General features: G+C 45.0%; 1 protein-coding gene across 3 annotated transcripts in view; it reads left to right on the top strand.

The window, feature by feature from the left end:
* Nucleotides 1-6197: 6197 nt before the first annotated feature.
* The window catches only part of SCP2 (sterol carrier protein 2), a 72494-nt gene continuing 57028 nt past the window's right edge, over nucleotides 6198-21663 (top strand). For all 3 annotated transcript variants that reach the window (XR_003858907.1, XR_003858906.1, XM_029617791.1), the window contains exons 1-2: nucleotides 6198-6331; nucleotides 16958-17015. Coding sequence is in view for 1 of the 3 variants with exons in the window: in XM_029617791.1 (XP_029473651.1) it covers nucleotides 6278-6331; nucleotides 16958-17015 (112 nt within the window). In the remaining 2 variants the exon portion in view is untranslated. The remainder of the gene's footprint in view (nucleotides 6332-16957; nucleotides 17016-21663) is intronic.

The following is a 21663-nucleotide window of genomic DNA, read 5'->3' as shown; positions in this document are numbered from 1 at the left end:
TTGGGCGATTTGCTTTCATCTACAAAGCGATTCGGAAATGTGGTGAGAATAAGGCCAGTCGGGAGCGAGGATGCACAGAGGGCATGAGAAACGCCTGGAAAGTGTTGCATTTGCAGCAGCACCCGGACCCCCTCATCCCCAGCAGACGCCAAAGACTTCCTCTCTTGTGTAGCAAGGATGCCACCAGAACTACTGTCCTAGTGTTCCTCCATAGGCACATGCGTTCCCAATGTCACATCTTTTAGAGGGCCCATGGCCGGAAACTGGCTCTGGCACCTCTTGATGACGTCACTGATTCAACCCTATAAAAGGACCTTCCTAACATCCCTACCATGCCAGAGCAAGGGGACTCCTGCATCATTATGGTGTGTGGTGATGCTTCCTGGTTCCTCACCTCTGATCTCCTAGCCTGCCCTCGAACTGACCTCTGCCTCTTGCTTGGACATTGACCATTCTTGTTTGCCACCTGACTCATCCTTGCCTGAACATCGGTCATTCTTGTTTGCTGCCTGCCTCTGACCCTAGCCTGGGCCCTGGCCCTTCCCATATACCACTTCCCCAGAGACTCTTGCCCAAGAGCTGCCTGCTCCTGGAACCCAGGGGGAAAGGGGATGGTATAGGTGAAGCTCCTGTTCAGTCTCTTCCCTGCATAATTCCACCAGCTGTGGGTGAGGGCCTAGCCTGTAGGCTGAGCCAACCTTACCACAACATCAGGGCTCCACAAACCTTACAGAAAGCTAAGGAAACAAATGTTCAGAGTCTAGGTCAGGAGGGGTAAACATTTATGCCCAAGGACCAGGTTGGGGTACCTGGTTCAGGTGGGGAGTGGGTGATTGGGCAATGAGAGTCCTACCCTGAAGATTCAGTGGGAAGGGGGGAGGTTATAGTACATCTACATACTTTTCCATGGCCAGTGCAAGGGTCTTAGATGCCCTAGGCAAAGCTTACAGCCTGGTGCCCCCTCCCCACATACAATTAAAAATTATGCTTTATAATACATTTTGCATGATAACGGACATTTTAAGAACAAAAAAAAACCACATTTATTTACATGTACTACTGTGGTGACACTAGAAAACATTGCAGAAAAGACATTTGGAACTTATATGGTACTGGGTGTGAGTTTGGCACTCAGAAAGCCATGAGTAAACTAAACTACAATTACAATATAGTAAACCTCCCATACCAAAACAGCACTAACTGCCAGCACTCAAACAATAACAATACATAAATACATAAAATAAACCTTACCTTTGAAAAGGCAACATTGCAAATATTACACTAGGCCTTAAAAACACCAGTATACCTCCTATTAGGAAAACAATAAGCCAAGCTACTACAGATCCCTACACAGAAACTATACGATAACAGAATACTTAACCTCGGTCACCTCCAGAACTCATATAGACCCTCACAAAATACTACTACTGCTTAACATTTTCGTTCAAGCCTTCCCTGAAACCTAACAGTGCAACATTTTTCGTCATATAGCTCAATAGACTAAATGTCCGACCCAGCCATTGTATATTCATTCGTGTCTATTCTCCAGTTGTTTCTGTCCTTTGTTTCCTGGCTACTATAGCCCCCAAGTTTTTTCTCCTTGTTATTTGTATCTGCGCCTCGGCCTTCTTGTTATATGGTTTTGTTAAGTTAACCCATAAGTTGATGTAAACCGGCCTGATATGAAGCTTGTCATGAAGTTCGGTATAGAAAAATGTTAAATAAAATAAATAACACTACATGACAAACAGGGCTGTACAAACACACAAAAAGAAGGTCCCTGTTCAACAGAGCTTTCAGTTTAATAGGACAAACATACAAGACAAGAGACAGATTTAAAAGTGGTTTCAAGGTGGGGTCTTTAGATGGAATTTAAACATGGTGAGAGAGGGAGCATGACGCAGCAGTTCAGGAAGACTATTCCAAGCACACGGCGCAACCAGGTGGAAAGCACGGAGTCTGAATTGGTGGTAGAGGAGAAGGGCACAGATAGGAATGACTTGACCAATGAGCGGACTGCACAAGGAGGGGTTAGAGAGAGATAAGTAAAGAGAGGTAGTGAGGTGCAATAGAATGAAGGCATTTGTAGGTGAGAAAGAGAAGCTTAAACTGTATGCGGGAGCTGATAGGGAGCCATACAGAAGAAGAAAACGTATAAATAAAAACATGCAGACAAAAACTGAACTGGAAACCACAATAACCCAGACTATGCAGTGCAACAATGGAAAAACAGAAACATCATCATGCCTCACAAAATATCAAGCAATAAAATCAATAAATATAAATTATCAATAACAGTAACATACTAATAAAAAGAAAACAATTTCAAAACAGCTGACAAATTGGATAACATCCAATAATTAAACATTCATATACATTTTTAAAAAATGAATTAGAAAATCCCCTACTCTTCATACTTAGGAATTTTGTATTTCCAGTCATCCTCAGATTGTCATGGAATAGCAGGGGTTTGGACGGCAGACTCAAGCCCCTGGAGGGGCTTGAGTCTGCCGTGCCGCCCCGGGAGGGGTTGGAACCTGTCGTGCCACCCCAGGAGGGGTTTGGACTTACCGCTGTGCCCCTGGAGGGGCTTGAGTCTGCCGTGCCGCCCCGGGAGGGGTTGGAACCTGTCGTGCCGCCCCAGGAGGGGTTTGGACTTACCGCTGTGCCCCTGGAGGGGCTTGAGACTGTTTTTCTACCCCAGAAGAAGTTTGAGCCTGCCGTGTTGCCTCGGGAGGGGTTTGAGTCTGCAGAGCTGCCACAGGAAGGGCTTGGTCTGGTTGCACTATCTCCGGAGGGGTCTGAGCCTGCCATACTGCCCCAGGAGGGGTCTGAGACTGTCTTTTTGCCCCGGGGGGGTTTCACCCTGCTCACCCGCCCCTGAATGGATTTAGCACTGCTCTGCCATCCCAGGAAGGGGTTATATTCATCACACCATCTCAGAAGGTCTTTGGATTTGCCATTACGCAGTGTTCCCGGCAGGGTTGGGATCCAGGAGGAGGCCTTGAAGGGGGGGGTAGTGTTATGACCATGGCTGCTATGCAGCCGCCTCACCACCAGAGGTCCCCCTCGAGCATGTTCTTCTGACTGGTTTCCCTTGTCTTCTCTATGTTCCACACTTCCCTTTATAACCCTGCTTAGCATTTCCATCGAGGCTTCTGCATCGAGCTCTCTTGGGCTCCCAGCCTTGCTGTGCGTGTGGCCTTCGGGCCCTCTGCACTGCCATGTGTGTGTGTGGCCTTGGGCTCCCTGCTTGTCTGCCGCCTGCCCTGACCCAGCCTGAACTCTGACTCTGCTTGTCTGCCGCCTGCCCTGACCTAGCCTGGATCTTGACACTGTTGCCTGCCGCCTGCCCTGACCCAGCCTGGATCCTGACACTGTTTGCCTGCCGCCTGCCCTGACCCAGTCTGGAATTGACACTGCTTTCAGCCTTACTCTGCTCCACTATCACCATCATCAGAGACTTTCCAGCCATCCCTATCTCTCTCCACCTGGAGTCACTCCAGAAGGTGGTGTTCACTACACCAGAACACAGCCCAAGCGTAACACCTTTATTCCCGTTCTCTTACATCCAACTCACATTTCCATTCATACTCATACCCCCAGCCCATGTAACACTCCCCTACCTACCTAATTGCGCACTCTCCACTGTCTTCCAAGTCCCTCCTCTCTCCCAGTTCATAGCCTCCTCCATTCCTAATTCCCTGCTCTTCTCTCTACTCCTCAGTCTCCATTCTTTTCCAGCTCTTCTCCAAGCCCCATTCTTCCCCTTGTTCTCCTCCCCAAGTCACGAGTTCCATTCTTCCCATGCTCTTTCTCTTGCCCTCTCTCCATTCTTCTCTTGCACTACCTTTCTCCCCTTGTTCTGACAGCCCAGCACCACTAAGCCAGTCAGGCTGCTGCTTTAGATCCAGGCCCTGCCTTCCTCCTGTGGCCCATGTGTTTTAAACATAAGCTGTTTGAACGCACAGGCCCTCTGCATTTCAAACAACAAATGTTTGTACAGCATAGGGCTCCATAAATAGAGCCCTGTAATACAAAAAGTGGCTGTTTCAACTGCACAGGCTGCCGGAAAAAGGTGCCATCCAAACCTAAACCAAAAGCCCCCTTGGCTTAGACGTGCTGACCAGGTTGGGATGACAAGTTGTTTTTTGGAGGCATAGCCAGAACTGAATTTTTATGGGGGTCCCAAAATTAACATCGGTGGACATTGCGGCCAGCACTCCTGCTCTTATACCCCTTCCTGTTTGGGTCTTCAAGGCAGTAGCTACAAAACATTTTAAATTTCTGCCAACACTTTATCTTAAGGCTTCCCATACCTGTCCTAGGGACTCCACAGCTAGTTGGGTTTTTAGGATATCCACAATGAATATGCATGAGATAAATTTGCACATCATGGAGATTCAGTATATGCAAATTTATCTCGTGCATAGTCATTGTGGATATCCTGAAAACCTGACTGGCTGCAGGCTCCTCAAGACAGGTTTTGGAAGCCCTGCTTTATCTCTTGTATCTTTACTGTTTCCATGGCTTGTCTCTGCTGTTTCTCACTCTTCCTTTCAGGTCGATACAGTAAAGTGTGCTCCGTCGGAGCGCACTGTCAGCCTGCTCTGGACGCGTGTTTTCCCTTACCCCTTATTCAGTAAGGGGAGGAAAACACGCGGCCCACCCGCAGCACCTAATAGCGCTCTCAACATGCAAATGCATGTTGATGGCCCTATTAGGTATGCCTGAGCGATCCAGTAAGTAAAATGTGCAGCCAAGCCGCACATTTTACTCTAAGAAATTAGCGCCGACCCAAAGGTCGGCGCTAATTTCTTCCGGCGCCAGGAAAGTGTACAGAAAAGCAGTAAAAACTGCTTTTCTGTGCACCCTCCAACTTAATATCATAGCGATATTAAGTCGGAGGTCCCCAAAAGTAAAAAAAAGTAAAAAAAATAAAAAAATAAAAATTTGAATTCGGCCCGCGGCTGTCGGGCCGAAAACCGGACGCTCAATTTTGCCGGCGTCCGGTTTCCGAGCCCGTGGCTGTCAGCGGGCTCGAGAACCGACGCCAGCAAAATTGAGCGTCGGCTGTCAAACCCTCTGATAGCCGCCGCTCCTGACAAAAAGGAGGCGCTAGGGACGCGCTAGTGTCCCTAGCGCCTCCTTTTCCCCGTTTTTCCCGCGTCGCCTCATTTAAATACTGAATCGCCCGCACCGGCGAGGGGCTGGTGCGCGTGCCGGGAGAGCGGGCGTTCGTCCACTCTCCCGCGGTCTTACAGTATCGACCTGTTTGTGATTAAAGCAACCATTTTATATAAATGTTAATCTCTCAGGCACTAAAGAACAATTACAAATAGGCTTCCACCCAACCCAGGCATTCCTCAACTTTGAAGGGGCTGAAAGGAGGGGGGCATAATTATCTGCCAAAAATAAACAAAGACTTTGATGGCCTCAAACTTACCTGTCTAGCCCAATGTCCATGATTTTTCCCACGTTAAGTCAATTTCCTTAAAGGCACAAGGGATTACTGATTTACAATAATTCCAATGCCCCCAGACCCTCTGTCTCCAGTATCTTTAAGAAGCTGACTCAGATGGGACTTGACGTGACGCTGCTTAGGATGTGGGTCTGAGCAAAAAGTGAGGAGTCACAGGAGTCTGATACCCACGGTAAAAGGATTTCCCTGTTTACTGTCTTAAAGTAGGTACCTTGGACAAGAGAAGATAGTGACTAAATTAGGGCCAGATGGAGATGCAAAATCCAGACCTTAGTCCAATTCATTATTTTAATGCGTAGATAAACTTTGTTCTCCAAATACAGATAAAAAGAGAGCAAAGAAACGAGCAGGGGCAAAAACAGCGAAGTCCCTGAATTCAAGAGATTGAATTATTGCAAGCCTAATATAGGGCCCTAGTGAGGTCATACGCCTCTTTTCATGTAGTTGCATGGGTTGTTATAACAGGACCTGCAAGTTCAATCTCCGTCGCCTTAAGCTGTCACAAGCACTTGGTGGCAGCAGCCGGCGCCTAGTGCCACACCACGGACCTATTTAAAAAGAACGCAGCACAGGCGCATGCGCGGGCGCCTAGCCCTAGCGCCACACCACGGACCTATTTAAAAAGAACGCAGCACAGGCGCATGCGCGGGAAGGGAAGAGGGGGCGGAGCCTGGAGGTTGGGCAGGAAAGGCAGGGGCGGGGCCTGGGACGGGGGCGTGGTTACCCTCTCGCCGTCGGGGTCGGGAGCTTCAAATAAGTGATTCTCGGGCCTGGGCAGTAACTGTAGCCGGAGCCATGGCCACCGTCGCCGGCAAGAGGGTTTTCGTGGTGGGAGTCGGGATGACCAAGGTAAGGCAGGTGCTGAGGATCGGGGCAGGAGGTGGAAGTGACCGCCTCCGTCACCCCCTCCCAGCAAGCAGCGACTGAGGGGGAGACCACGCTGGACCCCGTCTCCCGGAAGAGCGGCAGCTGATCCCCGCGGTCCCTTTGTCGCCGAGCCGATCGCGTTCCCGGGGCGAGAGAGCGCGCGCCCTGCTGTCATGCAGACCCCGGGGGAGCTCGGAGAGGCTGCTCTCACCCTGGTGCTGTCTCCCTGCTTTGAAAGGCGCCACCTTGCACAGATCTCCCTCGCTGGCAGGAGACTCCTGCGATTCCCAGCACAGCACTTTCTCCTCCTTGCTGGCTCCGTTAAGGAAAGAAATATCTCGCAGTCAGTCAGCTGCCTCCTGCCCCCACCCGGGGCTTCTGATCTTCCCGGAAGCACGGGATAGATTGCGCTGACTGTCTTGACAACCAAGGAAAGAAATGGGGTGATTCCATTTTATTGTATTAATGGCGTGACTTATCTTTAGCCAGCGTCGCTACTCCTATATGGCTTCTCACGTCACTCCATTGGCTCCCTAATAGTTTCCTCTTATTCAACTACAAGTGCCTTCACTCTGCCACGCCTCACTACCTCTCCTCTTATCTCTCCCTATCTCCTTCTTCATGATCGCCACTCATCAGGCAAATCCCTCCTAACTTTGCCCTCCTCTACCGACTCCGTGCTCTCCACCCTGTTGCACTGTATGCTTGGAATGGACTTTCTAAGTTGGTGTGCCTTGCTCTCTCTTGCCTTATTCAAATCCAGTCTAAAAACCCACTTTTTAAAGGTAGCTTTTGAATCTTTACCCCTGATTATCCCACTTACAGCCTTATTGATTTTAACTATTTTATTAATTAAAGACATTCCCAAAGTCACTTTTGCCCTGTTTGTCTTGATTAGATTGTAAGCTCTATGGAGAAGGCATTGTCTCTTATGGCTTTTTTTTTTTTGTATAGTGCTGCATAAGTCAAGCACTGCTATACAAGCCGGTAAAATTGAGTGTCGGCTGTCAAACCCGCTGACAGCTGCCGCTTCTGTCAAAAAGGAGGTGCTAGGGAAAGTGCTAGTATCCCTAGCGCCTCCTTTTACCGCGTGCTCTCATTTGCATTTGCATGAATCGCGTGCCCAGGACACTGGCCTGTGCTCGCGTCGGGAGAGCGGGCACTCACCGTCTCTCCCTCACTTCTTTCTGTATCGCCCTGAAAGAGAGGGAGAGAGACACTGATGGCAGGACCTGAAATTGGTGCCGATTTCCCCCTCCCCAGTGAAATACCAGCTTTACTTGTACCACTGCCTGTAGCTTCACCCTTGCCTTCCATTCTTGGCCCGGCCTAGAGGAGAGCAGTGCTTGGGATCCGGCCCATGCATGTGCTGCTTTTTGCACAGGGAGCTGGTTAACCTAGAGCTAGCTCTGCTTTTTGAAATGTATGAGCGGGCTACCTGAAGCCTGCAAAATGTGTGGTAAAATTAATATCTTTAGTGCAGTAAAACTTCTATAAACCCAGGATTTCTAGTTATTCTTTCATCATAGAATTCCTAATGTGCGGCTTGGCAGCACATTTTACTTACTGAATCGCACGGGAATAACTAATGGGGCCATCAACATGCATTTGCATGTTTCAGGGGGGTTGGACACGCGTTTTCGACTCACTGTTGCCCCTTACTGAATAAGGGGTAAAGCTAGCGCGTCAAAAACGCACGTCCAAACGCATGTTAACAGTACTGTATCAGCCTGTAAGTGAGGTAATCAAATTTGTGGATGATACAAAATTATTCAGACTTGCAAGACTGGAAGATTGGCAGATTAAATTTCATGTGGACAAATGCAAGGTGATGCATATAGGGAAAAATAACCCATGCTGTAGTTACACGATGTTAGGTTCCGTATTAGGAGCTACCACCCAGGAAAAAGATCTAGACATCATAGTGGATAATACATTGAAATCGTCAGCTCAGTGTGCTGCTGCAGTCAAAAAAGCAAACAGAATTTTAGGAATTATCAGGAAGGGAATGGTTAATAAAACAGAAAATGTCATAATGCCTCTGTATCGCTCCATGGTGAGACCGCATCTTGAATACTGTGTGCAGTTCTGGTCGCCGCATCTCAAAAAAAGATATAGTTGTGATAGAGAAGGTACAGAGAAGGGCAACCAAAATGATAAAGGGGATGGAACAGCTCCCCTATGAGGAAAGGCTAAAGAGGTTAGGACTTCAGTTTGGAGAAGACAGTTGAGGGGGAATATGATAGAGGTCTTTAAAATCTTGAAAGGTCTAGAACAGTAAATGTAAATTGGTTATTTACTCTTTCAGATAATAGGATTAGGGGGCACTATATGAAGTTAGCAAGTAGCACATTTAAAGCTAATTGGAGAAAATTATTTTACTCAACGCACAATTAAGCTCTGGAATTTTTTGCCAGAGGATGTGGTTAGTGCAGTTAGTGTAGCTGAGTTTGAACAAGTTCCTGGAGAAGTCCATAAACTGCTTAGTCAAGTTGACTTATGGAATAGCCACTGCTTATTACTAGCATCAGTAGCATGGGATATACTTATTTTTTTGGGTACTTGTAGCCTGGATTGGCCACTGTTGGAAACAGGATACTGGGCTTGATGGACCCTTGGTCTGACCCAGTATGGCAATTTCTTATGACATGATCCTTTTAAGGCCTAATGTGTGTAGGTTCTGGAAATATTCCGAGCATGCACATACTTGTAGTGTCGCGGATGAATGTTAACAAGGAAAAAGGGTGTTTTAGGGTGGGCTTCAGAAGTATGTGCACAGGTTGGTAGTTTGGAAGTGTTTTTTGCACCTGTAGTAGTCACAGAACTGAGATCATATCTGTCTTTTTGTTCGCATTTTTTTGGGGTAGGAAGACTGGGTTGAGTGGGGTTGGAGGTGGTGGATGTTTTGGGTGAAGTGGTGGAGGTGTCTGCGAACTCCTGATTCCAAGTATGTACAGTACATTCAGAAGCCTCTGAGGTTGTTGCACGTCTGTGGGAACTCGGCAAGAGTTGCAGACACCGGCTATTACCTCTTTAGTGCACTTTATTTACGGTGTGGCAAAGAAACAAAGCAGTAGCTCTCCTTTCTTCAGGCAGCAATGTCAGTTACCCAAGCTCCATATGGGCATACCCTGGGCTCGAAGCAGCTCCCTGGGGGCCCTTTAAGTTCTCTGGGCCTGGGAATCTCCCTTCACCCAGAATCCCTTGCTGCTTTCTGCCTTGAGGACTGGGTTAAAAGCCTGAACCAGGCTCCCTAAGGTAGAGAGGGGGAGTTGTCTGTACACTCTATCATAGTGTGATAATGTGCGAGTGGTCTTTGCCTTTATAGGGGGGGGGGGGGGGGGGGGCGGAGGACAGAATAGGCTGGACTCTGGCCTTTTCCCAGAATAGCAGAGAACAGGTAAAACTGTCTGCTTGCCTCAGCAGTTCTGAATGACGGCCTTCTCCTCCTCCCCAGGGCCTATCTGTTCCTTCCTGGCCTTACTCTAATCCCCCTGCTTGGGAAACACCCTGGGATCAGAATTCCTTTCTGGGCTGTGCCTTAAGGTGGAGCAGGCTAAATGCCTGGTCCTGGTCTGATATACATCCCTTTACAGTGTGTACTTCTTAAAAATAAATTAAGCATTTGCGCCCCCCCCCCCCCCCCCCGCATGACAAACATTCCGGGGGACTGACACAGATCTGCCCTGAAAGGACATAGGCGTGCGCGGTAGGTTACTCACTGTGCATCTCCTGCCACACAGTTTGTAAAATAGTACTACGCCTTTAAATGCACCCACTTAACATGTGTATGTGCTGATTTGAAAATTACCCTCTTAAATGTAAAACTTTGCTTCATAGGTGTATGTAATTAATATAAAAATGTTTCAGAAAGCCGGTCCCAGTGTCTGAAGAATGTGTCATCTGTGATTTTTGGGATTAGACTGCAAAAAAAACAAAAATGTCTACACTTTAAAAGAAATCCATATACTGCATTGGCTGAAGGTGATCTCTGCAGTGGTTGGGCTGGGCTGAACTCTGATGTTTCCCCTTCCTATTCACCATAGAAAATTTCAAATTTTATTGTCACCTCAGTAACAGTGAACCCAAACAGGAACACAAAACTCTGCAAAAATGTCACTCAGAATCCGTGGAGCAAACCTACCGTACCACAACAGCACTAACTGCCAGAACCAAACAGCAACAACTGTTGAAAAGGCAGCACTGTAAATATTCCACTGGGTCCTAAAACACCAATATACCTCCTACTGGGGAAAAATAGAATAAGCTGGACTGCTGCAGATCCCTCCACAAACTCTACATGCTAGCAGAGCACATATGTTAAGAACATAAGAAAATGCCATACTGGGTCAGACCAAGGGTCCATCAAGCCCAGCATCCTGTTTCCAACAGTGGCCAATCCAGGCCATAAGAACCTGGCAAGTACCCAAAACTAAGTCTATCCCATGTAACCATTGCTAATGGCAGTGGCTATTCTCTAATGTTCTTCAAAGACTCTCACCAAATAAAGAACAAGTAACCACTAATTAGAAATATTCTTTGCTCTGCCGTCCACTCCAGCCCCGTTGCAGACAGGAGAAGGGGGAAGTGACAAAACTCTAAACTTACCCGCTTCCCTCCTGTCCACAAATGGAGGGCTGGATTAGAAAGTAAGGTTTTCCAGGCGCACAGCTTCCCCTCCTGTTCCCTGCACACTTTCTGGGAGGTGATTGTGCAGGAGGTAGAGAGCTGTTCCTTGCTGCCTGATGTGGACACTGGCCAAAGTGGAGCCCTGTGTGCTCGTGCAGCTGCCCTATTTTACCCATAGGTAAGTGTCCTGCCTCCACAGCTACAGGATGGCCCCCTCCCCCACCCAGGAGCAGATCACATAGGATTGTATGGAAGGTAAACCTTAAAAGATTTTCAAGAAAATGTGTTAATGAGGGGCTAGCTAAAGGTAAATTAGATAAAGCCATGGGACCTGACAGTATACATCTGAGTGCATTAAAGGAACTTAGAGATGTCCTGGCAGCTCTGCTGGCTGACCTTTTCAATGCTTCTTTAGTCAGGAGTAGTTTCGAAGGACAGAAGACAGGTGGATGTGGTTTCTCTTCACAAAACTGGAAGTGAGGAGGCGGCTGGAACTACAGGTTTCTTAGTCTGACCTCAGTGCTGAGCAAATTTAATGCAATCTCTGCCTAAATAAAGACTAAGCTATATATATATGTGTTAGGTTCCATATTAGGAGCTGCCACCCAGGAAAAAGATCTAGGCATCATAGTGGATAATACTTTAAAATCGTCGGCTCAGTGTGCTGCAGCAGTCAAAAAAGCAAACAGAATGCTAGGAATTATTAGGCAGGGAATGGTTAATAAAACAGAAAATGTCATAATGCCTCTGTATCGCTCCATGGTGAGACCACACCTTGAATACTGTGTACAATTCTGGTCGCCACATCTCAAAAAAGATATAGTTGCGATGGAGAAGGTACAGAGAAGGGCAACCAAAATGATAAGGGGAATGGAACAGCTTCCCTATGAGGAAAGGCTGAAGAGGTTAGGACTTTTCAGCTTGGAGAAGAGACAGCTCAGGGGGGATATGATAGAGGTTTTTAAAATCATGAGAGGTCTAGAACGGGTAGATGTGACTCTGGTTTTTACACTTTCGAATAATAGGACTAGGGGGCATTCCATGAAGTTAGGAAGTAGCACATTTAAGACTAATTGGAGAATAAGTCACTCAACGCACAATAAAGCTCTGGAATTTTGTTGCCAGAGGATGTGGTCAGTGCAGTTAGTGTAGCTGGGTTCAAAAAAGGTTTGGATAATTTCTTGGAGGAGAAGTCCATTAATGACTATTAATCAAGTTTACTTAGGGAATAGACACTGCTATTCCCTGAATCAGTAGTCTGGGATCTTCTTAGTGTTTGGGTAATTGCCAGGTTCTTGTGGCCTGGTTTGGCCTCTGTTGGAAACAGGATGCTGGGCTTCATTGACCCTTGGTCTGACGCAGTATGGCAATTTCTTATGTTCTTATATGTGGTGTCATATAATTAGTGCAATGTCCTCATAATAGACTAACTAGTAGCATAACTGAGCAGGTGGATATGATCAGCCCCCTACGAGAACCAGTCTCTTTCTAATGATTCAGTCTTTATAACAATCCCAAACATGTACAAAGTGTTTGCAATGTACTTTCCTTAATGATGAGAGAGTCTTACACGCAGATATCCATGAGACCCCAGCCTCTCTCCAAAAAATTTAATCTAATGATGCACAAGTGCAGTGCATTGCCCAATTTCTATTGGGGTAAAATACAAAAATATTAGGAGCATGGCTTTCCCTTTTTCTTCCTCCAAATTCTTCAATTCCCAAGCTTAAATTTTATTTTAGGAGATGGAAGACATGTATGTTTGTTTTTTTCAGTCCCTTAGCAATAGGATAATAACATGACTTGGATATCTGGGAGAAGGCTTGCTGTGTGCCTCCTAAACATTGGGAGGAAGAGTTTGTAGTCTGAGAGAAATTAGTGATGCATGGGGGGGGGGGGCAGGTTTGAGCCACTTTTTAAGTTCCTACTGTGTGAAAGGACAGAGTTCTCCAGCATGATTGTTTTATCTACTGCCAGAACAAACATTAACCAGCCTCCCAGCTCCTGGACTTTAACTGAATGCCACGCAAAGGTTTGTGTCTGAGGAGGGAGAATCTGCAGGAGTTGCACTTTAGAGCAAACTGACAATTACTCTCCATGCCTCTTATCAATCCCCAACAGCCTTCCCTGGGACCAGGGAAGGCATCCATTGGTTTCCACCCAAACTAATTTTGAGAACTCGTGTTAGGTGGTAATTATCTGGGGGCTGGCAAGAATTACACGGTGTGGGCATGCCGAGGAGGAGGAAACCTTAGCAGCACACGCAGGCTGGTGTCTTGGAAGAGGAGGAGAGCCCCTGTCTGCTGGTGGCATACAGTAAGAGAATGGGGAGGGAGGGAAGTTTTGTTCCTAGATCTAAAAAAAAAAAAAATCTCTCAAGCCCTGTTCTGTATCCTTTTGGAGAAATAACCTTCAGAATGTCTTCAGGGAACTGGACACAGAGCAAACCTGAAACCTCCAGAAAGTCTCTGTCTAAAAAAAACAAAATAAACTTAAAACCTGGCTCTTTAAACAGACCTTTCCCTAATTCCCTTCACCCAGCTACCTCGCACAACCTCTCTCCCTCCTTGCTCCAAATTGAATACATTAATGAGAGTATATTCTTATCAAGTTTTCCAGGTTAATCTGTCCTAATTCTTCACGCTCTTGTTCATTATCTAGATTTGTTCAGTTTCACTTCCTTTTAATCTTATATTTATCACGGTAAAGTTACCAAGTTTTTTTTGTACTGTTTTTCCCAAAATGTTCCATGTAAAACGATGTGATGTCCTTCGAATGTCGGTATAAAAAAGTGTAAAAAAAAATAAATAAAGATTAAACCCTCAGTTATTGCACTGAACAAAAAATTCCCATGATATTTACCCTGTTAATTCTGCTTTAAAAAACCCCAAAAAACGAATGGGGTCATTTTCCTACCATATCGCACGCGAATAGGGACTTTTCGCGTGCGATAGCTAAAAAGGGGCGGAGTTGCCGTCAGGGCGGACGCTGCGAAGACTTCGCTGGCGGCGATAAGGTAAGCCACATTATCACTGCACGCGCCCAATAGCACCACCTTTCACGGTAGCACTATTGGGTGCGAAAGCCGGCAGCGATAATACCGCGGTGGTGCAATCGCTGCCGGCTTTCGCAGGCCCACCCCCCGTTACTGCCAAATTCAGGGAGCTCCGCGAAGTTAGAAAATCCAGCCCTAAGCTTCATAAGGGTTTTCTAAAATTTTGCTAACTAGGCTCTCAACATCTCTTTAAAAATACAGTTGTTTAAATGCTGAAATGCATCACCAGTGTGATATGATGCTACTAGGGTAAACAAAAATATTGAAATGACAGAGAAGACAGAAGTGGTGGTGGTGTGGTCCTGTATGTAAAGATTCTGTAGTCTATAGAAAATCTATAGGAAACAAATTACTCCCTGGAATCTCTAGATAGTAATTTCATGGGTGAGGGAAGGAATATAACAGTGGGGGTATACTACCATACCAACAGCCAGGCTGGTGAAACAAATTGTGACATGCTAGCAGAGATTAGACGAGCTAACAAACATGGAAAACAATAATCATGGGAGATTTCATTACCCAATTATCAACTGGATGAATATCTCATAAGGACAGTCAGGGAGGTTAAGTTCCTAGATGCCATAAACTGAATCATGGTGCAATTAGAATTTAGAAACAATGAGAAAAGGTGACACTCCATCCTAGTTCTTAGTGGAATGTAGGATGTGGTGGAGCTGCTTGGGAATAGTAACTATAATGCAGTCAAAGTTGAGAATCACTGATGTGAAAAATAATGAAACTACTGCAGTAACATAAGACTTTTAAAAAGGGTGAGTGTGATAAAAGGAGATTAGTTAGAAGGACATTTTAAAAGGAACAGTTACTGGGTTTAAGTCAGTATAAAAGTAACACTCAGGATGCTCAATCTTGTGTGAAGACTCTTCCAAATCCTACTAATAGTCACGCAACAATCCATTCAGTAAATTCTCATAATCTTTGACTGATGGCATGTACCCTTAAAAAAAAAAATAAATAAAAAGTTAAAACAAGTTGTGCCTGTCCTGTGTATAGTTGTCCCTTTCTAACTTACAGGGTCATTCATTATTTTGCGATGTGCTGGTATCATGGCGGTGATATTAAAATTAGGTGAAGGGGAGGAGTGTGGGCGGAGTTATCTCCCGGCAGCGATAATGTTTTTCGCATTATTGCTGGCAGCACCGTGGGAAATAACTACACCTTTTCCTGCGCCACTATGGGGGCAATAGTGTGCGGTGCTGCCGACTGTCACCCCCCTGGCCTTTTTTTTTTTTTTCTTCATGACTGATCATTTTGATATTAATATAGCAGAATGATGAATCTAAGGGTAAGTCCTTTATAATCTATCCCATGCACAACACTAGGGCTCTGGGACACTCCATGAAGCCAGGGCTTATTCTTGGGAGTGAGATACAAGAAATAGATCAACTATTGGGGATCTGTCAGAGGCTTGTGATTTTTGACTGGCTACTGTTGGAGACAAGTTGCTGGGCTCAGTGGACCTTGGTTTGACCCAGCATGGTACTTCGTACTTTTTTAAACTAATAAGATATTATCTTGGAAGCACAGAAAAAGTGTATTCCAGAAATGGTTGGGGGGGGGGGGGGGGGAAGGTTGAAAGTACAAGCATCTCCTGCAATGGCTAAATTGTGCTGTGAAATTGGCATCCCTTAAAAATTGGAAAGCAGGACCTAATGAGGAAAATAGGAAGTATATAAACACTGGCAGGTTAGATGTAAAACACTAATAAAATCGGCCAAGAGAATTTAAGGAGAGACTTGTCATGGTGGTAAAAACTAATAAAAGCATTTTCAAGTACATTAAAAGGAGGAAATCAATGAATCCATTAGATGCCCAGGTGGTAAAAGGCACCCTAAGGGAGGATATTGGCCATCTTAGATCTTTACTGACAATGGAACCATTGTTTGTAGATAATTCCGAAGAACTAAAACCAAATAAATGTGAATCTTTAAGAGGTGTTAGATCAGATTGACAAACTAAATAGTAACAAATCATTGGCACCTGATGGTATTTACCACAGGGTTCTAAAGGAACTCTAGTATGAAATTGCGGACTTACTACTGATAAGTTACAGATTATCATTCCCGACTGTCTGTATCTGAGGACTGGAGGGCAGCCAATGCAACGCCAACTTTCAAAAAAGGCTTCAGGGGTGACCCAAGAAACTACAGCCCGGTGAGCCTGACATCTGTGCCACGTGAAATGTCGGAAGCTATTGCTAAGAAGAAAATTACTAAATATAATGGGGAAAGAGCCAGCATGGATTTAGCAAAGGTCATGTCTTTTTAATTTATTGGAACTTTTTTTTTTAAAGATGTGACTATATGGACCAAGGGGAGTCAGTCAGCATAAAAGGTGTAAACACAGTAAAAGGAGTTTTGCTCTTTTTTTTTTTTTTTGACCATCTGCCTCCGTGTTCTTCAACTTCCTCCTCAGCTTTGGCCATTATAACCACTCCCAGCATCCATCCCTTTCCTTCTCTGTGAGAATTTTCATGGAAGGAATCGTTCACGTAGGCCTCTGCTCCTGTGGAAGCCAAAGTCGTGTAAGAAACTTGTACCCAGGAGGTGTCGGTGGGACAGGACTGAATATGACCCTGAACCAGCCCAGGAAAAAATGCAACAGGCTGAATATTTCCAGAAATTTTGCTTTTTTTTAGGCAGTGCAAATTTGAAGCTCAGGTGTTTTTATCTCCCGTTGAGAGCAAGTCTCCTCTGAACTGTGCATCGCACCAAACTGTTTGTCTACTTCCTCTATGATTTTCTGAATCTTCTTTCCTGCCCTAGGGCTCTCATGTATGCTGCCCTCAGTACTGCAAACAATTATCCATTTCCTTCCATCTAAGGTCATTGAAGGAAACTGGTGTCTATGGCAGTGTAATGCTACAACATGCTAACTATTTATACATGATTTTTTTTCTTTTCCAGTTTGAAAAGCCCGGTAGACGGAATGATTTTAACTACCCAGAAATGGCAGAAGAGGCAGGTAATAACCTTTTAGCAATTCAGTTTTTATTGAGCATTTCTTTTTAAAATGAATACAATGCTACATTTGGAAGCACTTTAAATCCCATTTGTGGTTGAGTTGCAGTGTCCGATTGGTTTTATGCTTCTGCCTGCAGGGAAAGACCTGAAGACACAGCAGCATTTTACACTCTTAAAATCCAGGAATGTTTTGCAGAATTTCCAGTAAAACTGTTTGCAACTGTTAAAGTCCTTTTCAAAATAGGTACATTATTATCAGAGGTTGCCAAAATGGCAAGCTGGAAATCTCTCTGAAAGGTAAACCCTGGCCTGGTCTTTCTTGCCACCTGTTTTAATTAGATCTTTCATGGCCTTTGAGTTGCCCTTGATCACCCAGTACTTCAGCGGTCAGCGGAGTATATACGGGCAGTAACTTTCCAGCTGCAGCCATCGGGGTGACGAGTCTCCTGTGCAGGACAGTAGCAGACGCTTTGCTGAAATCCAGGTATCCATGCTTGATCTAGTTCTCTAGTCAACCAAAAAGAAACTCAATCGGATTTGTTTGTCAGGACCTTCCGCTGGTAAAACCATGTTGCCTCGGATCCTGCAACCCACTGGACCGTAGATGGTTCACTATGCTTTCCTTCAGCTGAGTCGCCATTAATTTTACCACTAGCAAGGTAGGGCTAACCAGCCTGCAGTTTCCAACCTCCTTTCAGCTTCCACCTTTTTTTTTTTTTGTGAAGTGGGACCATAACCGCCCTTCTCTAGTCCTGCGGACCTACTCTCGTCACCAGGGAACAGCTTTCAGTGGACCTGCTGGCTCCTCTCCTTTTGGGATATGGCTAATTAAGGCCTAGTCAGAAGAGATAAGCAGTTGGAAAACGTGACATGGATTTGAACACCTAGTAATTAGAAGCAAGCGCAAACAAACTAATCTAAAGTGTAGAGACTGGGCGTGGCTAATGGAAGGGAAGGAGCCAGCGAAGGTAGAGTTTGGTTCAGGATCCATTCTCTGAGACTTCTTGAATTGGGGCTATAAAGACTTGATCTGAGTGTCCCGTGTCTGTGTCACTTTTAAACCCTTATCAAGAAACCGTGGCAGCTCCCATTCTTATGTCTCTCTTACCCCTCTTCAGAGGTTTTCCTCTTTGAACGGTGTCGCACAGTAAATGCAACACAAAAGCAGAAGATGCTGAAAACTGTTCCTGCTTCAGTGGATAGCTGAAACCAACGTGGATCACTCATTCATACGCTGATAGCAGGTCAAGCATGCATTAGCAGACGTGTGAACATTCATGCGAGTCCTCATTCCCTGCAGGCAATCGTACGAATGTAGCTGCGCACGACGCACTCCCACGCTTTCTCCATACTAATAGCACTATTATAATTTGAGATCTCACACAACATCGTGCCTAGGCTTAGTCAAACCCCTGTTACCTGTCTTGGGAGGGGTGGCCTTCTGCTTGAGGTTCTACTTTAATTTAAGCAAAATAAGCACAAACACTGAAAAATCCAGTCTCATGGCCTTGTCCACCTTGTTCCACCCCTTCATTCTCTTCTGTAAATGGGGTGGTGTCTACCACCCGTGCTCCAGCCAGTCGGCCTCCCAACTCCTCCTAAACACCAAACTAAAGCATTTAATATTTCAGCTTTTTCCTCCACCCTCATCACTTTCCAGTCTCACAGTTCCACCTCCTTCCTCCTTGCTCTCACATACCTGGAAAATATTTTGTCGCCTCGCCTTACCTCTTTTCAATGCTTTCTTCCACTTCAGATTTTGCCTTCCTCTCTTTCTTCCTCGTCTTTCAGCTTCAGCAGATAGTCTTCCCTTTGTTCGTCTTTTGTCATTCCTTTGTACTTGTTTGAATTCTGGTATATATATATATATATATATTTATTTATTTTTTTTGCCTTTATTTTCTCAGCCATCTGTTTGGAGAACCTGATCAGTTTCTTCTTTCTTTTCTGATTATAAAGATTTGTTGCCATGTTAGAGCTCCATCTTCCAGCAAGTCTCCAAGGTGCTTCCCCATTTTTCCAAAGGCCGTATTGGCGAGATCCAGAACTTTGAGCTTTGTGTGACTTCTCACTGCCTTAGCTGTTGGATCCAACCGTTCTGGCTGATCACTGGCGCCCAGATGGGCACCAGACGGATATTAGAGATCTTGTCTCTATTTGTTTGTGTAGAGTTCTTTGAAGGATACCTACAATCTCTCTACTTCTTACAGGCGCTTCAGAAGGGGTCCTCCTACCAGCACCACTTCACCCTTCCTTCCTCTCGCTTGGATGTCTTAGGCCAGATCTCTGTCCTAGTTCCTCAGTCCGAGCTGGAGGTCTATAGACCGCACCAGTGCCTCTCTTTAAGACGGCCCACAGTGTTACTTTTTCCCCACACCTCTTGCATTTCAGTTGCTTGATGTAGTGTTTTTTTTTTTTATATATTACTATTTATTTATTCTGTTTATTGAGATTTTCAAGAAATAGAAATATGCATTTACACCACATCAACCTGACAGGTAACCGTGCACAAATGGTTACATGGATGCCATGTGCGTATTTTCCAAGCAAAGCAATGTATCTTGTTCCCTCGCCACCCCAAAAACGATCCATTCAGCCCTTGCTCATACCTTGCACTCGCACAGCCCGTTACCGTATCTCGCGCACGTTCTAACCTCGGACTATGTATAATGGTTTATCGCTTGCCGTCAAATGATTCCTTCATAGATTTGCTGCCAGTTCCCAGAACTTTCTATAAGAGTCATTCATATTCACTCTTTTTTTTTTTTTTTTTTTTGTTACTTTGCTTCTTGATGAATTCCATTTTTTTCATTACAATAATCAAAAGAACCCAGAGGTGTAAGAATAATATCAATATCAAAAATAAAGCTCTCGCTTCATAGCACAATCCAGATGTGTAACCATGACAACCAATCGAGTAGGAAAAAATATGAAATTTGTCAATTTTTTTAAAATTATTTTTTTGAATGACTCTCAATCATGAAATGCTGCTCAGTGTACCCTTGTGAAAGTCAGGGGATAATTGAGATACCCCCCTATGTGCTAATGGTATAATCATCAGTCATTCATTTTTATAAACCAAAATGCACTTCACTCTGCGTGCTCGAGTACCGGGAGATAAAGGCTACAGTGGAAAAGCAGAGATTTTCTTTTGGACATTTCTTGCTAGTTCCACTGTAATCTATGGATGCTTTCCAGATTAACCTCCTTACCTCAAAAGCCCTGCAGTTCTCTTGCTTTAATATTCATTTTTTTATACTGTATATAGCACCACTGCTTTTTCTTCCTATCCTGCCTTTTTTAATAGATTATAGCCTAGCGTAATCATATCCCAGTCATGGTTCTCTGTGACCACCACTGTATCAAACTCTTCCATGACTGCCTCTAAATCTAGGACTTCATTTCTCATACTATGCACATAGCTTTCCAGATGTCTTTATTTCCCATATCAAAAGGATTTACATGATTAAACTAGATTTTATGTGCGTAAATGCACTTTTGAAAATTGCTAGGATATATGCTACTTTAACGTGCATAACGCCTTTAAAATTCACTCCTAAGTGTTTGTTTAAAGATTTACTTAGCCCAGACCCTTTACTTACCTTTGGCTTTCGTCCACCCTTCACTGACAATCCTGGTTTAAAGCCCTCTGCAGTATGTTTTGCCAGCTCTTCTGGAAGGTGCTGCACTCCTTCAACAGGTGGACCCCGTCTCTGCTCAGCAGACTTTGAAACATTATCCCATGGTCCGGGAAGCTGAAACACTCCCTTCAGTGTCATGTATACTGCTATTTATTCATCTCCAGAAGCAACCTCCCTGCTGGGCCCTTTTAACCTTGACTGGGAAGACTAAGGAGAACCCTATCTGCTTCACCCTCTTTCCCAGAGCTATGAAACCACTTTTTGATGTGGTACCTTACAGCATCATTTGTGCCAGTGTGGATGCACAGAAGCATCTGATAGTAGACAGATGATTCTTGGTAATCTCTCCATAAATGTCTTGGATCTTGACAGACAGCACGCTTCCTGGGACAATAGGTCTGGTCAGAAGCAAGTCATCAACCACCACTACCCTCTGCCTCCTAAGTACGGTGGTTGAGTTTCAGCTTTGGGGGGTACACGTTTCGGTTGCATACCAGTCCTTCAGCTTGAGGGAAACTGAAGTCTGGGTGTAGGGGTTACCTGGGTCCAGCTGTCAGTTTCACCTTCTCCTCTGCTTGAGTTTTCCATCTTTGGTGCCTTGTTAAGGGTTTCGGCGATCTAGTCCTCATTCTCCTGGATGCTTCTCAGCCTTGCCATTTCCTCTGAGATCTGCCACCTGCTTCCTAAGGCAGTCAATCTGCAGACCTCTTTCACAATGGATCACCTGTCTGGTCAGCTTTTCTGGTATAAAGCAGTATTTTCCTCAAGTGGTTCTTCCTAATCTGTATTCCTATGATTTTATAATAGATAAACTATTTTTCTTTTAATTTTAGATGGGATTAATATTGCACTTATTTGTGTGAGATCACGAATTGATTACCATTAGACAGTGCAAACTAAACTCTCACGCACCAATTGTGCGTGAGAGTTTAGTTTGCACTAGCTGTTCCTTATTATATAAATTTTAATTTAAAATAATACGAACTTCCCCCTGCCTCCTTACTGGGC

The sequence above is a fragment of the Rhinatrema bivittatum genome, chromosome 10 (assembly GCF_901001135.1).
Source record: "Rhinatrema bivittatum chromosome 10, aRhiBiv1.1, whole genome shotgun sequence".
Classification (NCBI taxonomy): Eukaryota; Metazoa; Chordata; class Amphibia; order Gymnophiona; family Rhinatrematidae; genus Rhinatrema; species Rhinatrema bivittatum.
Note: the sequence above shows the minus strand (reverse complement) of the source record. Positions and strands in the feature narration are given on the sequence as shown.